The sequence below is a fragment of the Falco peregrinus genome, chromosome 5, assembly GCF_023634155.1.
Source record: "Falco peregrinus isolate bFalPer1 chromosome 5, bFalPer1.pri, whole genome shotgun sequence".
Taxonomy (NCBI): domain Eukaryota; kingdom Metazoa; phylum Chordata; class Aves; order Falconiformes; family Falconidae; genus Falco; species Falco peregrinus.
The window spans coordinates 31772198-31794239 of record NC_073725.1 but is presented as its reverse complement, the minus strand read 5'-3'; the positions used below and the strand labels follow the sequence as shown (position 1 = coordinate 31794239).

The window sequence follows — 22042 nt, the reverse complement described above, 5'->3', positions numbered from 1 at the left end:
GATTGCAGGGTGTTTCCCTAGCTGGTAGCACGTCAGTGGAAAAGCTTTTCTTGCAGAAGCAGGCTGTCAGTGAGTCTGTGGAGGGTCTCCAAGGTCCTGGAAGAACAGGAAGGTGGCAATGGGAGTGGTACTAGAATTACAGTAAGAACCCACAACCTCTTATTTTATCTGATAGAGGGGGCCACTTTATGTTCATCACCACAAGAAACAAGACCTCTTCCAAATAATTTTTTCAGCCTGGATGGAAATATCTTGGCTGTATGTATAATCTGCGTGCATATTCAAATATAGAAGAAAAGAATCATATTACCTAGTAATGTCAGGTAATATGGTTTTCTGAGCAAAGGAGCTCAATTCATTGTATTGACCTAGGGAGAAGAGTTTTAACTATTTGGAGGTATTTGGAGACTTCACAAACAAGAGACCAGCATGGGAGAAACCTCCGAATTGTGTTTTGTCTGGGATTTCAGTAAGTGAAGCATGGAGGGAGTCAACATTTCAGTAGTGAATGAAAGATGGAGTTAGAGGAGGAGAGTAGGACAGACAGTTGCGTGTCTGTAATAACTGAAGAGAGACTAACAGCAGGAAAGGAAAGAACTAGAAAAAGTGGTCATCAGTTACTAATTTTCTCTTGGAAAATACAGTCCTTTTTGGTGGAGGTAGTAAATGAAGAAGGAAAGGATGACATTTATAAACACAGGCCCCAGAACAATGCAAAGACTGTTCTTCTGGTTGGTTTAAAGAGGAAAATCTTACAGAAATATTTACCCCTATCTGCAAGTGAGGTTTCCAGGCTCATGGGAAGTGTATAAAGAGGACTGGCTAGTTTAATGTTGACCAAAGCAGAGGCAGTTTATCATGGTCAATCATTGTTCAAATATCCTTGTGCCAAGAATAGACTGAAAACTAACAGACCATGCCAGGTCTATGCTGGAGATGAAATAAAAAGAGCAGGTGTGTATGACCACTGCTTCAGCTGAATGGGGGGAAAAGTCCTTCAGCTGATCTCATTAATTCATCAATGTACAACAGATTCAAAGACAGAAATGTTTGCCCAGAGGCGTGTGTTTGATTTTTAGGTTGGGGTTTTTTAATGCGTTATGTTGAGCTGAAGAAGGCAATTTCTTTCTTTAACATCAAGCATTTAGTAACTACGTAGTGAGATTCATTGCTTGCCAGAACTGTCGCTAAGCTGCCTTGTTTCTCCTTGTGAATGGAAATATCTAAGTTGTAAGCCTGGGAACCTAGAGAGAGACATAAGAAACTTTTTTTTAGCTGTGGTTTTTTTTTTTTGCAAGTGGCAATGTTCTGTTTACAGAACTACATAAAATGTTCTGAAGAAAAGGACAAGTTAAGGGAACACAGGTAAAAAAAAACTTTTGAAATATCAAAGAAGGCACAGGCTTTTTGTGCTTGTCTCTAACTTTTGAGGAAAAAAACCAGCTATACTTGTGGCTTGGGGAAATCACATGCATTTTGATTTTGGTAATAATCAGACTTTGAACAGCATTGACAGTCATGGATAGTAATCAGAGCATTGCCAGTTCCCTGTGGAAGGGCACAGATTTCCAGTTGCTAACTGACTGTGTGCTGTAGAAGTACTTTGGCAAAAATATTTTGGCCTAAAGAAAGTGTATGTTCTCCAATTCCACAGTGTTTGAGCACCCTTAAAACACTTACCCTCTAAACAGTAATGTGAAATAGACTGCTGTTTATTCCCGTTTGACAGATGGGGACGTGGAATGCGGAGTATTATGGGATCTCTGATCACTGGAAACCTGTGATTGGCAACTTCAGCTCAAGACTGCTAAATCTTGAGTGTCCTAACAAATCATTAGGCCATTTTTTATTTTATTTTTATTTTTTAAATGTTCATTAACCATCCCTCATGGGCACTTTTAAGAAATACGTGATGAATACATAGATGTAAAAAACTTTACATGATCTTTTTCAGTGTTACCACAGGAAAAGTAGAAACCCATAAGAAAAAAAAGAAATCAATCAAACAAAAAAAACCCCAACAAAGTCAACTAGGGCTATATGTGTATCTAGTGGGTATTTTCTTTCTGTATGTGAATGAAATGCAAATTTCCTTCTTGGTACTCTCAGACCAAGACTGCTGGAGGTCTTACTTTCTGCCAGTGAAGAATTACTATGCTTCAGGTAGAGGGATCAATGTTACTGTGTCAAAGATGGGAACAGGCCATCCGTGAAAATCATAGATAGATTATTGGCTTCGTGTGACAGTGAATGGCATGAGACATGCTCAGGCTGGTTTGCTCTGTTGTATGCAATATCATGTAATGATGCTGAACTTTCCAAAAAGGCAAGGATTCAATCCTCTTTCAGATTGGGTAGGATATTATCATATCATGTCTCCAAAATGAAAATTTCAAAACTCTATTATTATTTGTAACGATGAGCAAAATTAGTTCTCTTCATGTCTGTGTGTCAAGCAGAATAACATAACAGCTGTTACTATGTGTCATCTTTCTCTTGTGCAGATGATACAAATAAATTTAAAGTTGATCAAATGGGGTAGCCAAACGATATAGATTGTTTATCAGTCTGTCATGTGACGCCAGCAGAGTTGGGAACGTCCCTTTGCCCTCTCGGTGCACAAATGGCACACTCTGATTGCTGTCTTCTCTAGAACAGGATTACGCACTGGTGAGGGAGTTTTACAAATGAGCATTGAAAGATGTGGAGGAAATGGATTATATAGTCTAAGATTAAGGTAGCCTAATTTAGTCTGAATTTTTATGAAAAATAAAGATTCAACTGAAGTTTTTGTATAATTCACTTAACCCAATATTCTCTTTTCTGCATCATCAGAAAATGCAGTTTATACTGTATAGAAACTAAAGAATATTGTTTTCCTTTTCAAAGGAGACCTTAATTGTTTATTTAACTAACACAATTTAGATCTATAGCATCAAGACTACAAATCATTAGAAAATTGAATGTTTTAAAAAACCTTATGGAGTTCTAAGACTGTATTTTTCCCTTAGTGTTCAAAATACATCTTCTGTTGACTTTGTGCGTATCTTTAAATGATGTTGGCTCATTTGGGTAGTCAGTTATGTTGATTGTATGTATTGGCTTGGCCACATAGGCTGATAAATCATGAAAGATCTCTCAAGATACAAGTCCTCTTGAATACCTGTCATGCCACTAGTGAAGAGAGTTCTGGGGTAGTATAGCACTGTCAGGACTACTTTGAACTTCTTTCACTGTGCTTGTGGCTTGATAAGGCAGTGGACCTTGTGATGATAAAAAGTTCTTGCTTTTCTTGCTTGTGCTTTTGGGGTCTTGCTTTTGTTCCTTGCGCTTTTTGAACTGCATTGGAAAACTAATACGATTTCCTTTAAAATTAATGAATAAATACACACAAAACCTTGCCATGCTGCACAAAGACTGGAAAGGAGCAGGAACACATAGGGAACTCCTTAATGTGGTGTTGCCACTGAAGCCCCTGCATCCCACCCAGGCAAACATCATTCTACTGATTGGCGGTGTAGCGGTGCCAAGACTGCAGCGGTAGCTGATTTGATTTAGATGTTCCATAAATGGGTTGTTTAGTACACATGGTCTTATTTAGGACACAGTTTTATTTAGGACACATGTCCTAAATAAGAGCATTTGTGCTGGAGAAATGACTGTCCTTGGATTCATGCAGTGCCTAGAAATGCAGTGTTTCCAATACTCAAGTATTGCCCCTTGAGAAGAAATGGCTGAAGGAGTTACCATGGTTATTCAGTCCAGCCCTCCACAGCTGCAGGTCATTCTTTAGGGGATATGTAGCCACTAAAGGTCTACTGACCATCTCTGTATCTTCTCTCCCTCCTCGCATTGCAACAGTGCACACAAACCCCCTTAGCATACTGTGACAAGCTTATGGTCTCTGGATCAGAAGACAAAGTATCACAAAACAGTTGAGTGCCAGAAAAAGTGAGAAATGAAAGCAGTTATCAAACTTGTTGGTTGCTGGTGTCTGCAGTGCTAAATAACTTGGCAAAAACCGAGATGGGAGCTACAGTACTGTAAAAGACTGACTGATGAAATATTTCTGTTGGCAACCATCCTAGTGCATTTGTAGCCTGAAATTCTTGTTGGTAGGTATGCCTTGGAGATTTCCACTTGCAAATATAGTTAGTTGCTCAACTTCTCAACTCATTCATTTTCTGATGGGTCCCAGAATAGCATACTGCCTCTCTGAATTGCTGGAGGGTTTCTGCTGCATCTGAGAGGACACTAAATGAACAAAAGTGAATGTAATGATTTAGCCCCCAAGTCAATAAAATACTCGATCATCACATGTTTTAAGCTAGACACTTATGTAGCTTTCAGCTTTAGGTTTTTGTTTACGTCAATGTATGTGCACTTTAGTATTTCAGCTGTGGTGTGTGACACCAGTAGCTGAGAGTGCGCTGTTTATCTATTTATATTCTTAGACACACACACAAACACATGTGAGACATATATATATAAGATCTCTAAGAGTAATACACTTTATATGCCTGTGAATAGTAATTGAAAGAGAATACTGTGATTAGATAGCTTACAATAGCATCTTCTTTGAAGTTGTCTAAATAAAACCAGCTCTGCTGTGTTAGTTCAAGTAAATTGCTCCTTAAATGTAAGGTTGGTGCATTTGTGTATAGTCTGAAAGTGGAGACAAGCATTTGTTTAGAATGGTAAGCAAATTAATATTGTAAAACATGAGGATGCTATTTTTAGAAGCATTCTTACTGGCAATGAAAAAGAAAAAATAAAGCTTGACCAAGGTTAAGCCTGTTTCATCATGCTGGTAATTTACTTATGTGGGGTTTTTTCAGCTTTGTTATTACAGTACATCTATTTTTAGTTAAGGTGGTGACGAATTTTGCTGCACCTCTTTATCAGATAAAAAAAAAAGACACATAGCTTTAATTATCTTCCTTTGTCTTCTGAGACATAGGAAGCTTCTTTAGTTATGCTAAATAAACTATTTGTGATGTGAACTGTATGTGCATTTTTTAGTTGTCCAAGTTTTCTGTCTCCATCTTTTTAGCTTTTCTTTATTGCTGGAATTCTGGCAGAGGTAAGTAGAGGAGATGGAGCACACAATTAAGGTTTAAGATAGTCTAGGTTGTGATTTACTTATTCATTCCTGTGGACACAGTCTGCAGGTGATACCTGCTACCTTGAATGGTCTAGCTTTTGTTGCTGGTTACTTGTAGCCAAAACTGCCACTTGGCCTGTGTATGGCATTGTTTTGTGGGCTGCTGAATGTGCACTCAATTTTTCATGGACTAGGAGTAACACTTTAATTACATTAACTGCAGATTTAAAATGAAAAAATGCATTTGAGACCTCAGGGAAACGTTCTTAGCAGTTCATTTCATTGACTACTATTTAAACAAGTGGAGGAAGAGGCTGGAAATGAAGTGCAATCATAACATATGCAGGCCAGCCCACCCATGACTGATGACTTACGTGAGACCTGACTTGTGATGGTGTAGAACCTCTGATTTGTTCACTGAAAGGTTTTTTTTCCTGCCATTATCACCTATCTTGCCACCCTGTTCTCTCGACCACCAGTCGACAGAATATGAAGTGTGTAGATGACTGCCACAGAACTATGCTATTTTTAGAACAGGCCCTGAGCCCAAGTTTGATCCTACACTTTGCACTCGGAAGCGTAAGTTCATCTAAAATAGTCTGGCATCTTTACTTTGTGGCATTGGGATTCCAGCATTTGCGAGTTACTTTTCATTTGTTAATTCATTTTGGGATGCTCTTTCCCAGCAGCTCTTTGGATTGAAGTGAATGTAAGAGCTTTCCCCTCCCAAACTTTTTGCAAGATATAAATATACCTGATTACAGTTGATTAGAATGAGATTATTGTCTGAACATGGATTCAATTTATGTTCTTCCTGGCTCCCCATGCTTTCAATGCAAATTACCAGTTCTGTCCTGTGCATTTTTTTAGCCATTGCATAGCAGTTTGAGGCTCAGAACAATTTAGCAGGTTTTTTTGTGAAGCTCTCCTTACAGAAAACTGTGGGGCTTGGGACCAGTCTTGCCCGTTTATCCTAGAGAGCTTGAACACTTGTCTTTTGCTACTAAAAGCTAGAGATGGGACAGATGAAGGATGTGTGGAAACAGCAGCCGTAGCTGCCCACATCTGCCTGCTGAGGTGTGACTGCTGAGCACTTGCTGTAGCATCCCTCTCTATTTGTTTCATCCCTTCTACGGGACAGATTGCTTAGCAAACTGAAGGTTGTATGACTTGGCTAAATGAGCTTGAAGTATGGGTAAAATCCTTCTTGGGACTGATTCTGGCCTTTGGAATACCACCAGTTGGCTGCAAAATATTTGCAAAAGTCAGGTTTGTGACACATTTTGGCAGCATCATAGTATATTGTAAAATTATTTTCAGTTACAGTAAGTAGCTGCATTAAGATTTTCAAGGTGTTTCACTTAGCTAAAGGGAGAGGTTATGTTTACTTGAAAGGTGTTGTAATTTTCTTTCAGAATTATGAAACCTTGCTTTCAATTGTATTTTGACTTTTTTTCTTTTTTGCATTGCATGTTGCTTCCGCGAGGAGAATTAAAATCATATTGTTCCTTAGGAAATATCCTGGTTCTGCTGAAGTCAGGCAAAGAATTACAGTTCACTCACTGAAGTCAGTTACATCCTTTTAGCATTGCACAAAATTCACCGACACTGTAAAAATGTTGAGCTGGTGTATCAATAACATTTTGGTTTGCAGATCTGTTCCTTATTAGAGTTCAAGATGAGGAAGAAAGACGAAAACTGGATCTGGGTTCACTGAAACATTCTGAAAAAAAATAGGAGAGGACCAGGACTGAACTTTGCTGCCGTCCTGGTCCAGCTAACGCAGGAACATTTCATGTAGTTTCATAACAATGTTATTGACCGGCGTGAGATGTGACCTTTTCATATCACAGTAGCAGTCAATTTGTTACTGCTCCAGAGGCATGTGTATGCATGTAATGCTGTTTCTCCATGTGCCTGAATGCTCCCCAGTGAGGGGTGAAGTTGCTGGGAAAGGAGATCCCAGCTGGCAGGGCAGTGGGAGGGATGACGTGTGCCTGCAGCCCAGCACGTGGCCAGGCTTTTCAGGGCCGTTCCTTGGCCCATACTTTTAGTGCTTTATGTAAAATATTTTTTCTTGGCCAAGCTTCCAAAAGCTTATAGCAGTGTTTGTCTAACTATATGTGTTTTATTTGATATTTCCTTGAAAATTTAACGGAACAATTGTCCCAACCTACATGAGTATCTATTTGCTCCAAATCTGATATGGTTTTGTACAATGGTTGTAGCATGTTATGCAAAGTCACTTCATCCTTTCATGAACCCAAGCCTGGAGCTAGAAAGACCCTACTGATCTAATTATGTGACTTAAAAGGGCAGCTTTGAATAGCAAAACAAAGCAAACACTTTGTGGCTTTGTTGTTTAGTGGTGGGGTTTTTTTCCACAAAGACTTTTTCCCCCGAAGTGATTAGAGTGTTGGTGCCTCTCTTGTAAAAATTATCCAGTCTTTTAGGAAAATAAACCTATTTGGGATTTAAAAACAAACAAACAAAAAAAAAAAAACAAAAAAGCAACAAACCCCCACACACCTCTGCTTTTCAGGAGAGGATGATTTAAAAGACAACAACTTTCTGATGTAGGAATAATTATTCTATTTAGTTCTTATTATTACTATCAGTTCAGCAATAATTCTTAGTAGTTCTTAGTAGCTTTGAAGGTACTCCCCATGATCACCAGATCTGACCTGTCTAACTTGAAGTCCTACAACAAAACCTCCCTTAAGTTTGCCCTACAGAACTGTTAGAGCTTTCTTTCCAGAGACACAGCCACTATTGATGTAAAGCTATAATTTGTTTCTGTATTGAATTTTTCTACTAGATTGATTTTTCTTAAAGACTTGTTTCTTAAAATAAAGACCATTTTACTACATCACTGGACATCTTGCCCTGTGTATGTATAGACAAGGGATGCCAAGCCATCCCTGAACTACTTCAGTAAACTTAGTATCTCAGGTCTTTGAGTTTCCAATGGTTTTCTAAACCTATTTTGTGCTTGTGGCATTATCTATCCATCCTCAGTTTTGCAGCGTTCTTTTTTCAGGTATCTATACTGGAACAAGTTACTGTATCACAAGAATATTCTCTTTGGTATATGCATATCACCTCACTACTGTTACTCAATATAACCTTGTTTATATATCCAAGGATTTTATTAGTCTTTTTGGTTCTAGTGTAATCCTAGGAGCTCATATTTAGTTGGCTGTCTTCTGCTGTGATCCTAAATCTTTTGCATAGCCATTGATTTTCACAATGCAGTTCTCCAGACAGCAAGCATGGCCTACATTTCTTGGCTTAAATCCAAAAAACCACTTAAACTCAGACATATACTACAAGCTAGAGATGATCCTCTTGGTTCTCCAGCTGTATGGACTTAGTAGTCTGTTGTCCAGGAACTCTCATTGTCTAGGTCAGTTCTAGATCTACCTGCCAGGCTACCTTGCATCAGGAAATCCTGTGCAAAATGCTTTATGGAGGTACAGATTATCTTCTCATTAGAAGTGCAACAAGCTTGAAATTCCTGAAGCTGAACAAATTGCAAGCTATCATCGGTTATGTGCTCTAGGGTTCCTTTATCTATATCCATCCAGGTGTGTCTGGTGGAGCTAGATGTGGCAGACACAGTATGCACTAATGTCGCTCTCAGAGAGCTGGGCGTAACTATGGACGACCCAGTAAATCTCATATTGCTCATACTTCTACTTGCCTCATTAATGGCATAAAAAGGGAAAGATGCTTATTTGCTGGTATGAGGCATTTATTTGTCAATATCTGATGTTGCTTTTGGCTGTATCGCTTGTTTGTTTGCAATTTACCTCAGCCTTGCCACAAAATATGGAGGTTTTAGTTCCAACCTGATGAGTAACAATGTCAGCAGAATAATTGAATTGTGTATGTATTTCCTAACCTAAATATTAATTTATTTGATAGCTCTCTGTTTTTTTAAATTATTTGAGCTTTGTGATTCAGGAAGTTACCTTTTGAATTTATAAAGCCCTTAAGCATATTCTTAACTTAAGCCTTGTGCTTCTAATCAAGTATGCAGTGTTGAGGTGTTGTTCTGAATCTAGGACTTAATTTCTAGTAGACTCATTTATGTGAACCGAAAGGCATATTTTAAGAGGAGAAAGAAGTGATAAGCCATCAGTTAGTTCCAAAACCCTGAGATAATTTGCATGAGAAAGATGCAAGGCTCTCTGTATTATTATATGAGAGATGGTAGAGACCTATACATTTATCTAGCATAATGCTCCTTATCCTCAAAACTTTTTCAAATTTTATTCTCCCATTGTTCGTCACAAAATCCTCTAAAGCTACAGAAATGCTGTTCTTTGTCCCAGAAAATTCCTTTGAAGCTTGAATTGAGCTTAAACAGGTTTAGAATCACAGTTTTCTCCTCACTTCAGAAGTGCCCAGCACATGGTTTCACAGCACAGCAAAGGAAAGCAACCTGTATTCCTGCACAGGCAATGCCAAAGGCTTGCTACACAGAAAACTTATCAGAGACATCCCCACACTGCATCTTTCCAACCAGAGCACGTGGATTAAGTGATCCATTTTAACTGCCCCAGAGGGTTGGAATACGATCCCTTAGTTCCAGGAAAGAGCAGAACCAGACCACTTGAGCATCTCCCTTGATTTCTTTCTGCTCCCAAACCATCTGCTTCTCTGTGGTAATAGTCTTAGGCTGTTTGTTAACCTAGTTAATCCTCAAGCGTAAGCTGTAGTAATTTATGCTGGATGTTTGGGTTTCATGTGGTACTAATGGTATCTAATGAACTGTGGCTACAGAAACATCTGTTCTATACAATAGTTAATTTTTTTATTTCTTTAATCTTGATGATTAGATATACAAAAACTAGTTAGGAGTTCTTTAGGCTGCAAAGATTAGAACTCAGACCTTCAGTACTGCAATAGACCAGATTTAATGGTCTTTAATCCATGCAACCTCAATTTAGCTCCCACTTGTTTATGCATTGCTTGATATTGGTGCATGTTATTACTTCCTGTGTTTTCACTTGCCAAATGAAAAAGGGGCTGAAGGAAGGCTGAATGGACAACTCTCTTTATTTTAATTTTGTATGTAACATTTATATGATACAATTGAGCAAATTGTATGGTAGAAATGGTAGAAAAATTATGCAAGAATTCATTTACACTTAAGAAAACTGCAAAAGTTGAAACTAAGCTATTAATATTAATGAAGGCTATGCTTCAGAATAACATGAGTGAGAAATGGGGTGTGCCAAAAACAACCAGTAATAAACTGTTTTGTACTTAAAAAGGAAAGTAAGAGAAAAATGCTACTTAATTGTAATGTTGCAGTTAATAATGCAGTAGAAATCTTAGCTCTTTCTAATTTGAGTGCTTAATTTCTCAGTCTTAATGTTGCAGTAATGTGGTTTCCAGATTTAATTTCCTTATATTTATTTGTTTTTAGCAACTGAGAAGAAAAATAAGAGAAACACATTGTGAAACCCCTGTAATGAGATTTTAGTGCTACTAACATGCCTTACGTTTTCTATAAAGTTGCTGATTGCATTTAGAATCACCTCAGCAGCACTAAATCATTTCAACAGTTTACTCTGACCTCCAGTATCATTAAAGTTCTCTAAGTTTAGGAAATGCATTTGAAAAAACAGAACAAAAAACCTCATGTTCCTGTATGAAAATGTCACCTTATAACATACATAGCTTTAAAAATAAAAAACAGATTTTCGTCAGGCATGAACCCTTTATCCTTCCCCTGTGGGACTCTAAAGGAGCTATTTAAACTCACGTGATCATGCAGTTAAAGGCTGGGCTGACTCAGCAAAGTGTTTAACTATGTGCTTAAATTCTGTTGCAATCAATAGAATTTGAGCATGTGCTTAAATATTATGTTGAAAAGGGATGAATTTACACACGTGTTTAAAACTAAGCATGTAGCAAAGTAGGCCCATAATACGTCGAAGCAAGTCGGAAGAATTCAAGTTGTAAAAGCCCTAACTTTGGGGTGACTGACTTCATAAGTAAAATATTTTGATAAAATTTTTATATAGCATCTAAAATATAAAGCACAATGCTGTAGTTATTATGGTCTGTCAATTAGCTAACATAGGAGAGTTTATGTGTCTGTCAACTTAAAATACGTATGCCAAAATTAAGAATGCTTGCAGCTATATATCTGAATGTACATTTTCTACTCTTGCATATAGTTTGCTTTTATATAGTTACTGAAGTATTTGAAATCAGTTAGAGCTGTGAATGCTATCTTTAAAAGTGCAGCTGCATATATAAGAAGTTATAAACACGTATGGGTACCTAATACCAGGATCCCACACGCCACAATTTTCCATGTTCTGACTTGTTTTTAACTGATTCATCCAGTGTTTCCCTGTAATACGAGATTTGAATATTTTGGGGCACTGAATCGCTAAACAGGGTCATGTTCTGGTTGGCTCAAGGCATAAGCAATTCCACTTTTTATTTACTTCTGTCTATAAAAAGCATTTTCTGCATTAGAGGAGATTTCTGGTTATATCGGTGATCCCCCTTGCACTTGTGTCTTCCGCCCTGTCCTGTGAAAGTGCTGCATATTACCCACAAAAAATTTGGGTATTTTTATTTTCAGGAGAAAATGATACCAAATCATCGGTTGTCAATGGTACAGTTGCACATATGATGCTGATCCCCTACCTTGTCCTGTAACACTCTATCTGTCACTGCGCTGCCACTGCCCATGTCCATGCCCCTTTGCAGAGCTGGGTGTATGACATCTGCAGAGCTTCAGCACTTCCCTGGGAGGAGCGCTTCCTGAGGAATATTGTGGAGAGGGAAGAACGAAGGCAAGGACACAGGGGTGTTAAGCAGCAATAGGTGCTAACTTGATGATCCTGTGGGGAACACCCTGTTATCAGCTGTTGCAGTCTGCATCTGTCTGGGGACAGATCCGAACAGGATCAGGTCATTTGGCATGTGGAGGAAGGCAAAGGTTTGGGATGATGGAGGAGACTTGAGCCACAGACCTCACGGGTGCCACGGAGTATCCAAATGTCACAGGTGTTTCCCAGAATTTTGTTATTGTGAATCTTTTCTTGGGTAACACAATTGTGAGAGGTGTTTGTTTTGTTTTGTTTTTACCCTCGGGTACAATACATTCTGTTACTTAAAGAGCAGACAGATGATCCTTTGCTGAAAGGCAGAACCAAGCCTCAGGTGTTGGGCAGATTCTTGTCTCTTCAGGAGCAAAAAATGCTGAAGATAGTTGAGAATTTGGTGGATTTCTAGAAAGCTCCGAGACAACCTCTGTGTTGGCTTCTTGATTACAGTGAGGTATCATGTCTCTGTGGCCATTGTTGCTCCCCTAGAGCAGGGACGTGGAAGGGGACTCGTAATTTTGGTAGGTGAGTGGTCAGGCTGCTGTATCATATATGTCGGTAGTGACAGGCTTTGGTCACCAGTGTAACAAGTGCTATAAGGCAGAGTAAGACCTAGAGAAGTAAAGTACTATCTGTAACAGTGAAATGAAACTTGTCTACATATAGGTATATTAATCAGCAAACAAGATAACACAAGTTTTGAAATATCATTATGAAAAATAACCTTCACATAGCATGCATGAAATCTGCCGAGATGCAGAGGAGCACGGTGCTCTTGTCTGATACGCTGTCAAATGCTGCTCTTCTGAAACCATATAATCTTGTAAAACTGAGAAAGACGCCACACAAATTGCCTAATGCTTCTAAAAATAAGTGTGAGCTGCTCAGCCCCTCTCCAAATTTTAGCAAGTCAACCGAATAGTGCAGTCGGTAAGCGTGTCTAACATGCTGTGCCACAACTGGTGACTTACTATAAGAATTATATCAAGCATGCTAAATACGGAAAGGATGCTTATAACTGCACGCACAAAACCCGGTCCCTCATTAACATCTGCCCCCACCTTCTGCTCCCTCCCAAGCCGATTAGCTTCAGAAATCGCCTCTCGCAGGGCGGCTGCAGGTCCTGCAGGGAGCAGGCAGCAGCCCAGCTCCCCCACCGAAGCCAACTGCAGCGTAGCCAGAGAAACGGGCAGCAAAAATAGAACAGCAGGATGGCTGCGCGTGGGCGAGGCAGAAACCACATTGCCAGCAAAACCTCCCGGCGTTATTTTAGGACCGATACAGAGGCTGTGTCGTTTTGCTCGCTTTTTGCAAAATACTCCCTGGGGATGGCAAGGAGGGAGAGGGGCACGAGTCCCAGGCGAGCAGCGTTTCTGTCCCGCTCCCCTGCCTTCCCTTCCTCCCTCCCTGTCTTCTCCCCAACAAAATGGGCTGGGCAGGGGGAAGGGGTTAATCGCGCCCAAGGCCCAGCGGCAGCGGCCGCTGCCGGAGGTTTGAAAGACAGAGACTGGACAGCTGTGTTTGCTGTGGTATTTTTAAACGCATTAATGCAGGCTCCAATCACCAGGCCATGCTTGACCTATTTTTGGCTCAGGCCGGCCATTGTTCTATTTCTGCCGCCGCTGGGCCACGCGGGTGTCGATTCAAATGCAAATGAGTTATCGCTGCTGCTCCCGCCAACTTTGTCCAGCCGCCCGGCCGAGGGAGCGCAGAGGGGCGCAGGGACAGCAACACTGGTCCAGGCTGGGGTAATTCAGACTAAACCCTCCGGGGCTCCCGTCCCTTGAAAGGTGGCTTATTTGGTTTGATGGTTTGTAAGAGGCTGTGTTCCCCCCCCCCGCCCTGCCAGAAAGCCCGAAGCGCGGAGATATTTCTTCATTTCTTCTTCCACCTGCCGTTGGCTGCCCGAACACAACTGCTCAAACTCGGCGGTGCGCAGCCCCTTGCACGCTCTCAGCTCCCTTCCTGCAGGCGGGGGCTGCTGAGAGAGGATTTGGGGTTTTTTCCCCTCTCCCAATAGATATTTGTGCAAGTGCTTAAACATTGCTAATTGCCGAAGCGTATTATCTTACAGCCCTCGCTGGAGGAGGTAGGACCGCAGAGGGTCATGCCCGACGCCCCTGTGCAAGTGCAGTGATGAATCTCTTGTGTAGCTGAAGTGCAGACCAGTTGGAATATGCTGCAGACAATTTACGAGAGTGAATCGTGTTTTTCCTCAGATGGGGTTTCTGGACGTGAACAGCTCTTGGCTCAGCAAAGAATGCACAGTATGATCAGCTCAGGTAAGAGACAGCTCCGTACTTCAGACTTCAGTGGCTGACAGGGAAAATACAACCTAGCAAAACAAAAAACCCCACCCTTCCGTTAAAGAAATTATTTTTGTAGGCTTTATGTAAGTTGCTGTTAAATAATTATGGTAGCATGTTAGACAGCAGCTGCTGCTTTTGTGGGGAGTTTGTCTCCTTCAGTCTGCTGCTTTCCAGCCAGAGCAAAATGCTCACAACTGAAATCAAGTTTGGGATTCCTTGTTTGTTTTGTTGTGTGGTTGCAAAATGGGGCTCATGGTACAGGCTTATTCAGTGAGAGGCTTCCTCAAGACAGACCTTGTCAGAGGGCTGCAGTTAGAGCCCCTCATAGGCAATTCTGATCATATGTCTATTGTAAACAGGACTGGGTCCTCCTGTGAGTTTGCTTTTCTTCAGTTTGCATATAAAGGGAGTTTAATAATAATATATTTCTCTTTTCATTACAGTGTTACTTTAAAATGTCTTTAATATGCATACTTACCTATTTTGTTACTTTAAAAACATTTGTGAACCTGGCAATAGTGGTCTGATGTAATGTCAGATGTAAATTGGATGTGTTTTTCCATGAAGGTATTTCAAAGCTGCTCTGAAAGAACGTTGTATGTTTCCTCATGTCTTTGAAGCTACCCATGTATTTTCTAGTTTCTTTTCTAGCTGTGTTTGAGACTTGCAAATGATGTACTGAGGATGAATTAAGTTGGAAGAATTGTTGCTGTTCAGATGAAATGTCATTTTAGACAGGCTAAAAAAGTCAAAATTTCAGGTTACTTTTGCCCATTCTCTCTTAAACCCTATGAATTCCAGTTCCATCTTTCAAGGCACAATGCTGTCTGTTTTATATATTTTTAATTCTAGGTTTCTGACTTTGTTTTGCATAAAGTGGGATTTATAGAAGTCCTGTGTGTAGAATGCAGAGTGAATTGTTTACATGTACTTTAGTCTTAGTTTTCTCCCTTTTCCTTTTTTTTTTTTCTTTTTCTTATTCTTCTTTCACAAAACTTGGCAGTGCTTCTCAGTTTTTAAGATTCATTATATGTGTAGACCATGGCTGTCTTCATGTATTGCCTGTTTTGGTACACCTGTTGAGCCCATGTTTGTCTGTTTAAAAAAAAAAAAACCACTTTCTTTTCCTGCTTTAAAGAACAAGAACATATAGTTTTACTTGTGTTTCTTTCTTACATATAATTTTAGAGCAGACTTACGGTTTCAAATATGAAAATAATTTGTGGCTGTGTCAAATGGTAATATCTTTCCTATTAGAACAGACTTAGATATGTCTTAACCTCATGGTTAGCGTTTTTCAATACAGAAAGCCTAAGCTACCTCAGAATGATTATAGACTGAAGGAGGGAATGAGAGATTGAAAATCTATTAGGTGCAAGTTAAAATAATGAGAATACCTAAGGGGAAAGGAGACTTCCAACTGGTGATGTCAAAGATTGCCAGTTTTTCTATTCCTTCATAAAGCTGCTGGGTTGGTTGGTTGTTTCTGGATTTCTCGAAGAATTTACTGTTTCTCTAACTTCTTAGAAGAGACGCTGGTCACCAATTACAGTTCCTTTGTCAAGGACAGAAATCACGTGAAAGACTTGTTTACAAATATGAACAAAGAAACTGTAGCAAAGGCAGTGGGTAAAAGCAGAACTTTTCTGAAAGCACTAGAGTTCCGCAAAGGCATCTACAATGCTGACCTCTTGTTCAAGAATTGTTGCTTTTCTTTGGTTTTCCTGAACAGCTGAGAAGGTGTCTAGTGCTTTTTTTATTGGTCAAAGAGATAAGACAGGCACCTTCCCCTCCCATGTGTTGTTTTTTCTTAATGCTATGACAAGTTGAAGTTTGCTGTATACAACTGAAAATCAGGTTTTTTAGCTCACTATGCTACCTTTTAACTGCCAACTAATGTTGCTTGAGTAATGGCAATTTTCTCATTTGAAACACAAGAAAGGGAGTAATTTCCTGTAAGTTTATAGCTCTGCTTTTCTTCACTGGAGTCAAGAATATCATGTAACGGTTGATTTTTATCTGATATCACATTAGGCCCATGTAGCATATACAATTTCCCCTCTAGTACTAGGTAGAATAGAGGGGGCTTTTAGACTTTAAAACGAAACAAAACAAAAACCTAGTCAAGAGCATTATCCTCAGGTAAAAGATGTTTAAATACATATTCTGTAGAACACAAAATATTCCCCAGTGATTCTGTTGGCCTTTGAAATACACAACTAGACTGCAAGTAGTTGACAGCATACATAGTCTGCAGTTTAATTCATGTCCCATGAAACTACAATGCCTGGTGCTGCTGTCAATTACCTTCAGTTCCCTTGAGTTCAGGGTCTTGCAGGATCTGGTAACTTTTCAGGTATTGTCTCCCTCTATGCTGCATATAGGGGAGAAAGAAAGAGCCAGGGTATGACAATAGGCTGTAGTGTTTGGAGTAGCTAGAATCAGTCATTTGATCTTTGCTTATCAGTGTCCTTACTTTAGTTATCTTCACTTACATGTATGTAACTTTTGTTCAGGTTAAAAAATTGCACATATTGAAGAAAAATCAGATCTCTGAACATTTATACTCTGCACCCTTGATATTCTTGATGCCTTTGAAGAAAGCACAAACTAAACACTCAATAGAGTTTTAGGTTTGCTAGTTTCCAGATGACTTGAGAATCTATTATGCAACTCTCATTTTCAGCTGGGCTGGAGCCATCCCCAAAGAAGACAGATTCAATGGCCAACGGATATGTATTTGCAAACAAACTGTCTAAGGAATTTCTGACAATAGCAGGCATAGGAAATACCTGTGTCATGTGAAGCAGTTCTCCTGGTATTCCCTCAATTACTGCTTTGCCTGTCTGTCTCCATCCCTGCTTGTAAATCATACTATGAATGAGATGATCTGGATAGGTACCAATCAAAAGTCTAATTATGAATGGAGCAATCTAGATCGGCACTGACTCAAGAAGCTGTGTAATTTGCAGACACCTACACCTTACAGCAGAGAGCAGTTTCAGCTATCTTGAGAAGACTGCACTAGATTCTCCCATATGGTACTGTTGCTCTAAAATGCAGCAGTAAGTGCTGTGCATCTTTATTTAAGAGTATGATGGTGAGATATTCTTATTTGGTACCATAATTATTTTAGTTTCATGGTTTAAAAAATAGATCTGGAGTCTAAAGCCTCTTAGTTGGAGTTACAATTTAATTACATTGTTGCTGTATTTTACCCCAAAAGTCTCAACTTCCATGTGTGTGCAGTGACACAGTGGACCTCAGTGTTCATCTGGCCTCTTGCTACCTCAAGACAAGTAGTAAACTATTAGTCATTGAAAAAAAGCACGTGGTACAGCACAGTCTGCGGCAAGAATGCTCGTTAAAATGCAGTCAAGAAATAACTAATGCAGGGCTACAAAATAGATGTCAATTGTGTGAAGGAGAAGAACCAACCTGCCCAGCCATGGTATCTGTAGATGTGGGACTCTAAGATGTAAATGCTGATTTCATTAACTTCTGGTTATTTAAGATATTGTGCTGTTTTTCCAAAAGGTAAAGTTGCTACATTTGCTTCACTGGCCATATTTTGACATACAGCCTTGTACTAGCCTCCCTAAATTCCACCTTAGCTTTTATTGGATAAGGGATCCTCTCCTTCCTGCCCAAAGCTGTTGTGTTGAAAAATCAAGAGTTCAAGGAGATCTTGAACTTAAAGCCTTGGCTCATCACTGAGTTGACAGGTGACCTGAGCAAGTTATGCAATCCTGCTTACGCCAGCTAACCCTTCTGTGAAAATACAGAAAATGATACCTGTCAGGCTCAGGAATCTAGAGAGCAAAACTATTCTAAAGGGAATGTAATGATTCAGAATTATTGATTTGATTTACTTCATCTACCTACAGGCTTGTGAAACACCTGCAACTTCACAAGTGTAGTAGCTGCATGCAGTCCCAGCATTTTGTTCTCTGCACAAGTCAGGAAATTCAAGCTGTGTCACTTGAATATAAATGACAGAATGAATGCTACAGACATCATATTGCGCATGGGTTGACAGGTCCTCATGAGCTTTCTTCTCTCAGTAAGCCCCCATGTACAAAATTTCTCTCATATGTTGTACCTATTGCATGGCTTTATGACCACATATGCACATTTGTGTACGTGCGTTTATATTGCCTTCAGGTGAAATTCTTTGGTATTTGCTCTTCCGTTTTTTTCTGGCCAAACAAAACTTTTCACCACCTCAACGGTTCCCGTGGAGATATTGCAGAAAGCAAGTTCATTTAAAGGTTTGCTCTGATGCTCATTAAAAACTTGACATATTTGCATATCTGAATCAAGTAACGTAAACTTCTTACAGATACAGGATACAAAATGTTGCATATGTGATAACATAGGCAATAACTCTTCGGAGAGAGTGAGAATAGATATGCTGAGCTTATACTTTGTGATTCTCTTCAGAATAATGAAAGAAAATGAGTGTGAAAATTCAGTTCAGGGAAGTTCTGGATAACAGCTGTAGAAGCTTTTTCAATGCCTGTCATAAAGGGTAGGTAGAAAAAAAATCTAGGTGTTTCATAGCAGTAGCTGAAGTATTTGAATTAATTTTTATTGAAGAGTAAGGCCTAAACAATTACTACAACAAGAAGAGACAAGCAACGCAGACCTGCAGGTCCTATGTGGTTGAAATCTCTGATTTTGAGTAGAAGCTCTGCCCAATAATGTATGCTGGACAAGACACTGTTTGTGAATTTAGTTGAACAAAAGTGTGGTAAAATGGAATGTAGCTGCTTTTTCTGTTTTGCATTATTGAGAAGACATTGAGTACAAACCAATGTTGCAAACTTCATATGTCGTCTGATGCTGTAACATTGCTTTTTCTTTCTTTTTATTTAAGCCCCAGCTTCTGGAGCCATGTGATTACCTGACAGTCTTACTTTGTATTAGAAGGTATATTCATACGTTGTGGGAGAAGCCTGCTGTAAGAATTTCAAAGTACAAGATTGACAACAATAACAAGCTACAAAATCTGGGAAGTAAATAAAAAAAGAATGTGAGCATAATTTCAAAACCTCTTTGAGCATCTTTCCTGATGCCATTAAACACTGCATTTAATACTGAGGTTCACTAGTACTGGCACTTGGTCAGTAGCTCCCCTCTCTTTGGTGTGTTGAGCTAAAGCACTTTATTGGAAAAGAGCTTTTTACTTCAGATGTTTATTATTTTAGATGTTTCCTAAACCTATTGGTTTGTGCTGCACTCAAAAGGCAGTTTCAGCCAGAGTCTTCCCTCCTGTAAAAAATATACATAGAATCCATTTCATTCATGAAGGTTTGTGTTGGATATGAGGAATTGCAATTCTTCCTACTACCAGAGTTTTGATCATATCTCTGTTTCTGTACTGACTGCCCAGCCCCTTTCTTCTGTATAGTCTTTGCAGAGAAAGCAAAAGCTGTGAGAAAGCAGAATAGATAGATAGCCTGCAAATATATGTGTATGTACACATTAATTTCAGGTTTGGGTGTGGATGATGGGGAAGGTTTCAGGTGGTGTTACTTTTCAACCTTTCCCAACTACAGTTATGGGTGGGTCTTTAATATGATGAGTACAATCCAAAATGTTGTACAGAAACTAATTGGAAGATATTGTTAAACACATGAACATCTAAAATGCCCTGTTCTGTGGATCCCTTTAACAGGCTGACTCCTCTGGGTCAGTTATTCTTAGCCTAGTTATTTTCATCTTATGGCATTACAGGTCTAAGATTAGCCTGTTAGGCGTTATCATGCCATCTGAGTTACCTCCTAATATAACTGTACACCGGAATGATTATTTATAGACAGAGCATTCTGTCATTTTTACTTTATTTCTGGTAGTTTAAATAAAGAAGAGCAACACTCAAGAAAAACCACAGATTCCTTCCTGCTGCCAAAACAACATGATAACTGCCTGCTGAGGGTCAGGGATATTGTTTAAAATGTGTGCTTGCATCAGATGCAAACATCCTCTTTATCTCCCCCTCTTCTACTGAAATATGAGGGGCTTGAAGGTACCACTGCTCCTGTCTCTTCTGGAGGAGGCAGAGGGGTGCCAGATTGATGCACCAAACGACGGAGAAGAGAGGGTTGTGGTTGCTGATGAGAACAAGGATATCCAGGTGCTATTTTTAGGGGCTGCCACTGTCGAGCTCCATGTTCAGTGTGAACATGTCACATATGCACACAGCTCCTCCAAAATGGACCCCTCTAGTTTTGTTACATAAAAGTGATGTTTGCTGTTCAATTAGCCTTCTAGAGGCTTTTCACAGACATAACGGGAAGCCTCGGCAAATTGACACATTTTTAGCAAACCATTTTTTTTGTGACTGCTTCACTAACATTTCTACTCAGTGAAAAAACTTGAATCCTAAAGCAGAGTTGTCATTCAAAAACTGAGTGAGGTACGTTCTCCCCCAAGGAAATTCACTGGGATCTTTGTGCTTGTATGTGTTTAACTAGGAGCAAGCTTTTAGTGACAGTTTAGTAAAGAACAGCAAAAATAGTAAAGTGGCAGATCTTCAGCTGGGTGTCAGTGCAACTTCAGGCTGTAGCTGTTTCTCAGGAAGCTGGCAATTTATAAAACAGTGATGTATTACTGGATTACAATTATCTAATGAACTCTATCTTTTCTTTTTTACCTTTCTTCTCTAAATAAATGATGTGTTTCTATATGTGCGCACATTTGGGGGGCACCTGGTTTGTTCTACTTCGTAATGTTACTTGTGTAAAAAGGCTTGCAAAATCAGTGGAAGCCTTTGCATGGTTGAATGATATAGTCCTGGTTTAACTCCCATTACATAATAAGGAGCTCATTTCTTTTTGTCAGGCTGGCAGTTCTGTGCATGACTGTAAAGGTACTTTTGCATTTAGTATAATCTGAGCACAGCCAACACATCTGTTTTCTTTGTTTTGTGTCTCCTGGTTGTAAACTTCTTCCAGCTTGTGGAGTATACAAACATGAAAAGAGCTCCAAGAATTCAAGCCCTTTGTGGATGAATGTGCTTGAAATGCAGGATGCTTTATTCTAATGATAACATGTTCCTTCTAGTAATGAAACCGAGTATCATCAAAGGGAGACAAGAGAAGGAGAACAGAATGGATTATTTGAAAATGCCAGATATATAAATCTTGTTTTTACAATCAAAGACTATTGTTCTCTTTCACAATCCTTGTGGTTGAAGGTATGCATGCCACAGGGAGGAACCACAGCTATTCAATTTCAGTGAAGTCTGGAAGGGTATAATGAGGAAGCTTAATGTTAACTTAATAATTTCCCCTAACTGTTCTGTTCTTAATCCAAGTTTCCTTTTTCTTTCTTGGTGCCCAAGGCCACCACCTTGTTGGTGTTGAGCAGTAACAGTATGAGAGGGGGTAGCGAAACCAGACTGTTAGTGCTTAGTCCTACATAGAGACTCTTTTTGATGTTTGCTACCCCTGTTTACATTTAGTAAAATGTTAGTGATTGCCTTTTATTTACCTATTCACACCTCTTTTTCTCACAGACAGTAAGTTCTTAATTTTCTTCATCTACTTGTTTCATGTCTAGATCAAAATCCTTGTTGAAAAAACATGCTTTTTTTCTTAAGCCTTGTGAAGTCTTGGAATCTGACCTTGAAGTTTTAAAATGCATAAAAAAATACACGTATTACAATATCACCAAGAAACATAAAATACCTAGTTTTTTTGAGATTTCATGCTGACATGAATAGTGATGTAATTAGTATATATGTAAATACATACTGTTAAAGGACT

The 22042-nt window shown here is 39.3% G+C and overlaps 1 protein-coding gene across 3 annotated transcripts in view; it reads left to right on the top strand.

The window, feature by feature from the left end:
- Positions 1–22042, top strand: part of HDAC9 (histone deacetylase 9) — a 485158-nt gene that overhangs the window by 188446 nt on the left and 274670 nt on the right. For all 3 annotated transcript variants that reach the window (XM_055803475.1, XM_055803474.1, XM_055803473.1), the window contains exon 3: positions 14181–14243. In XM_055803475.1, the coding sequence (XP_055659450.1) occupies positions 14181–14243 (63 nt within the window). The remainder of the gene's footprint in view (positions 1–14180; positions 14244–22042) is intronic.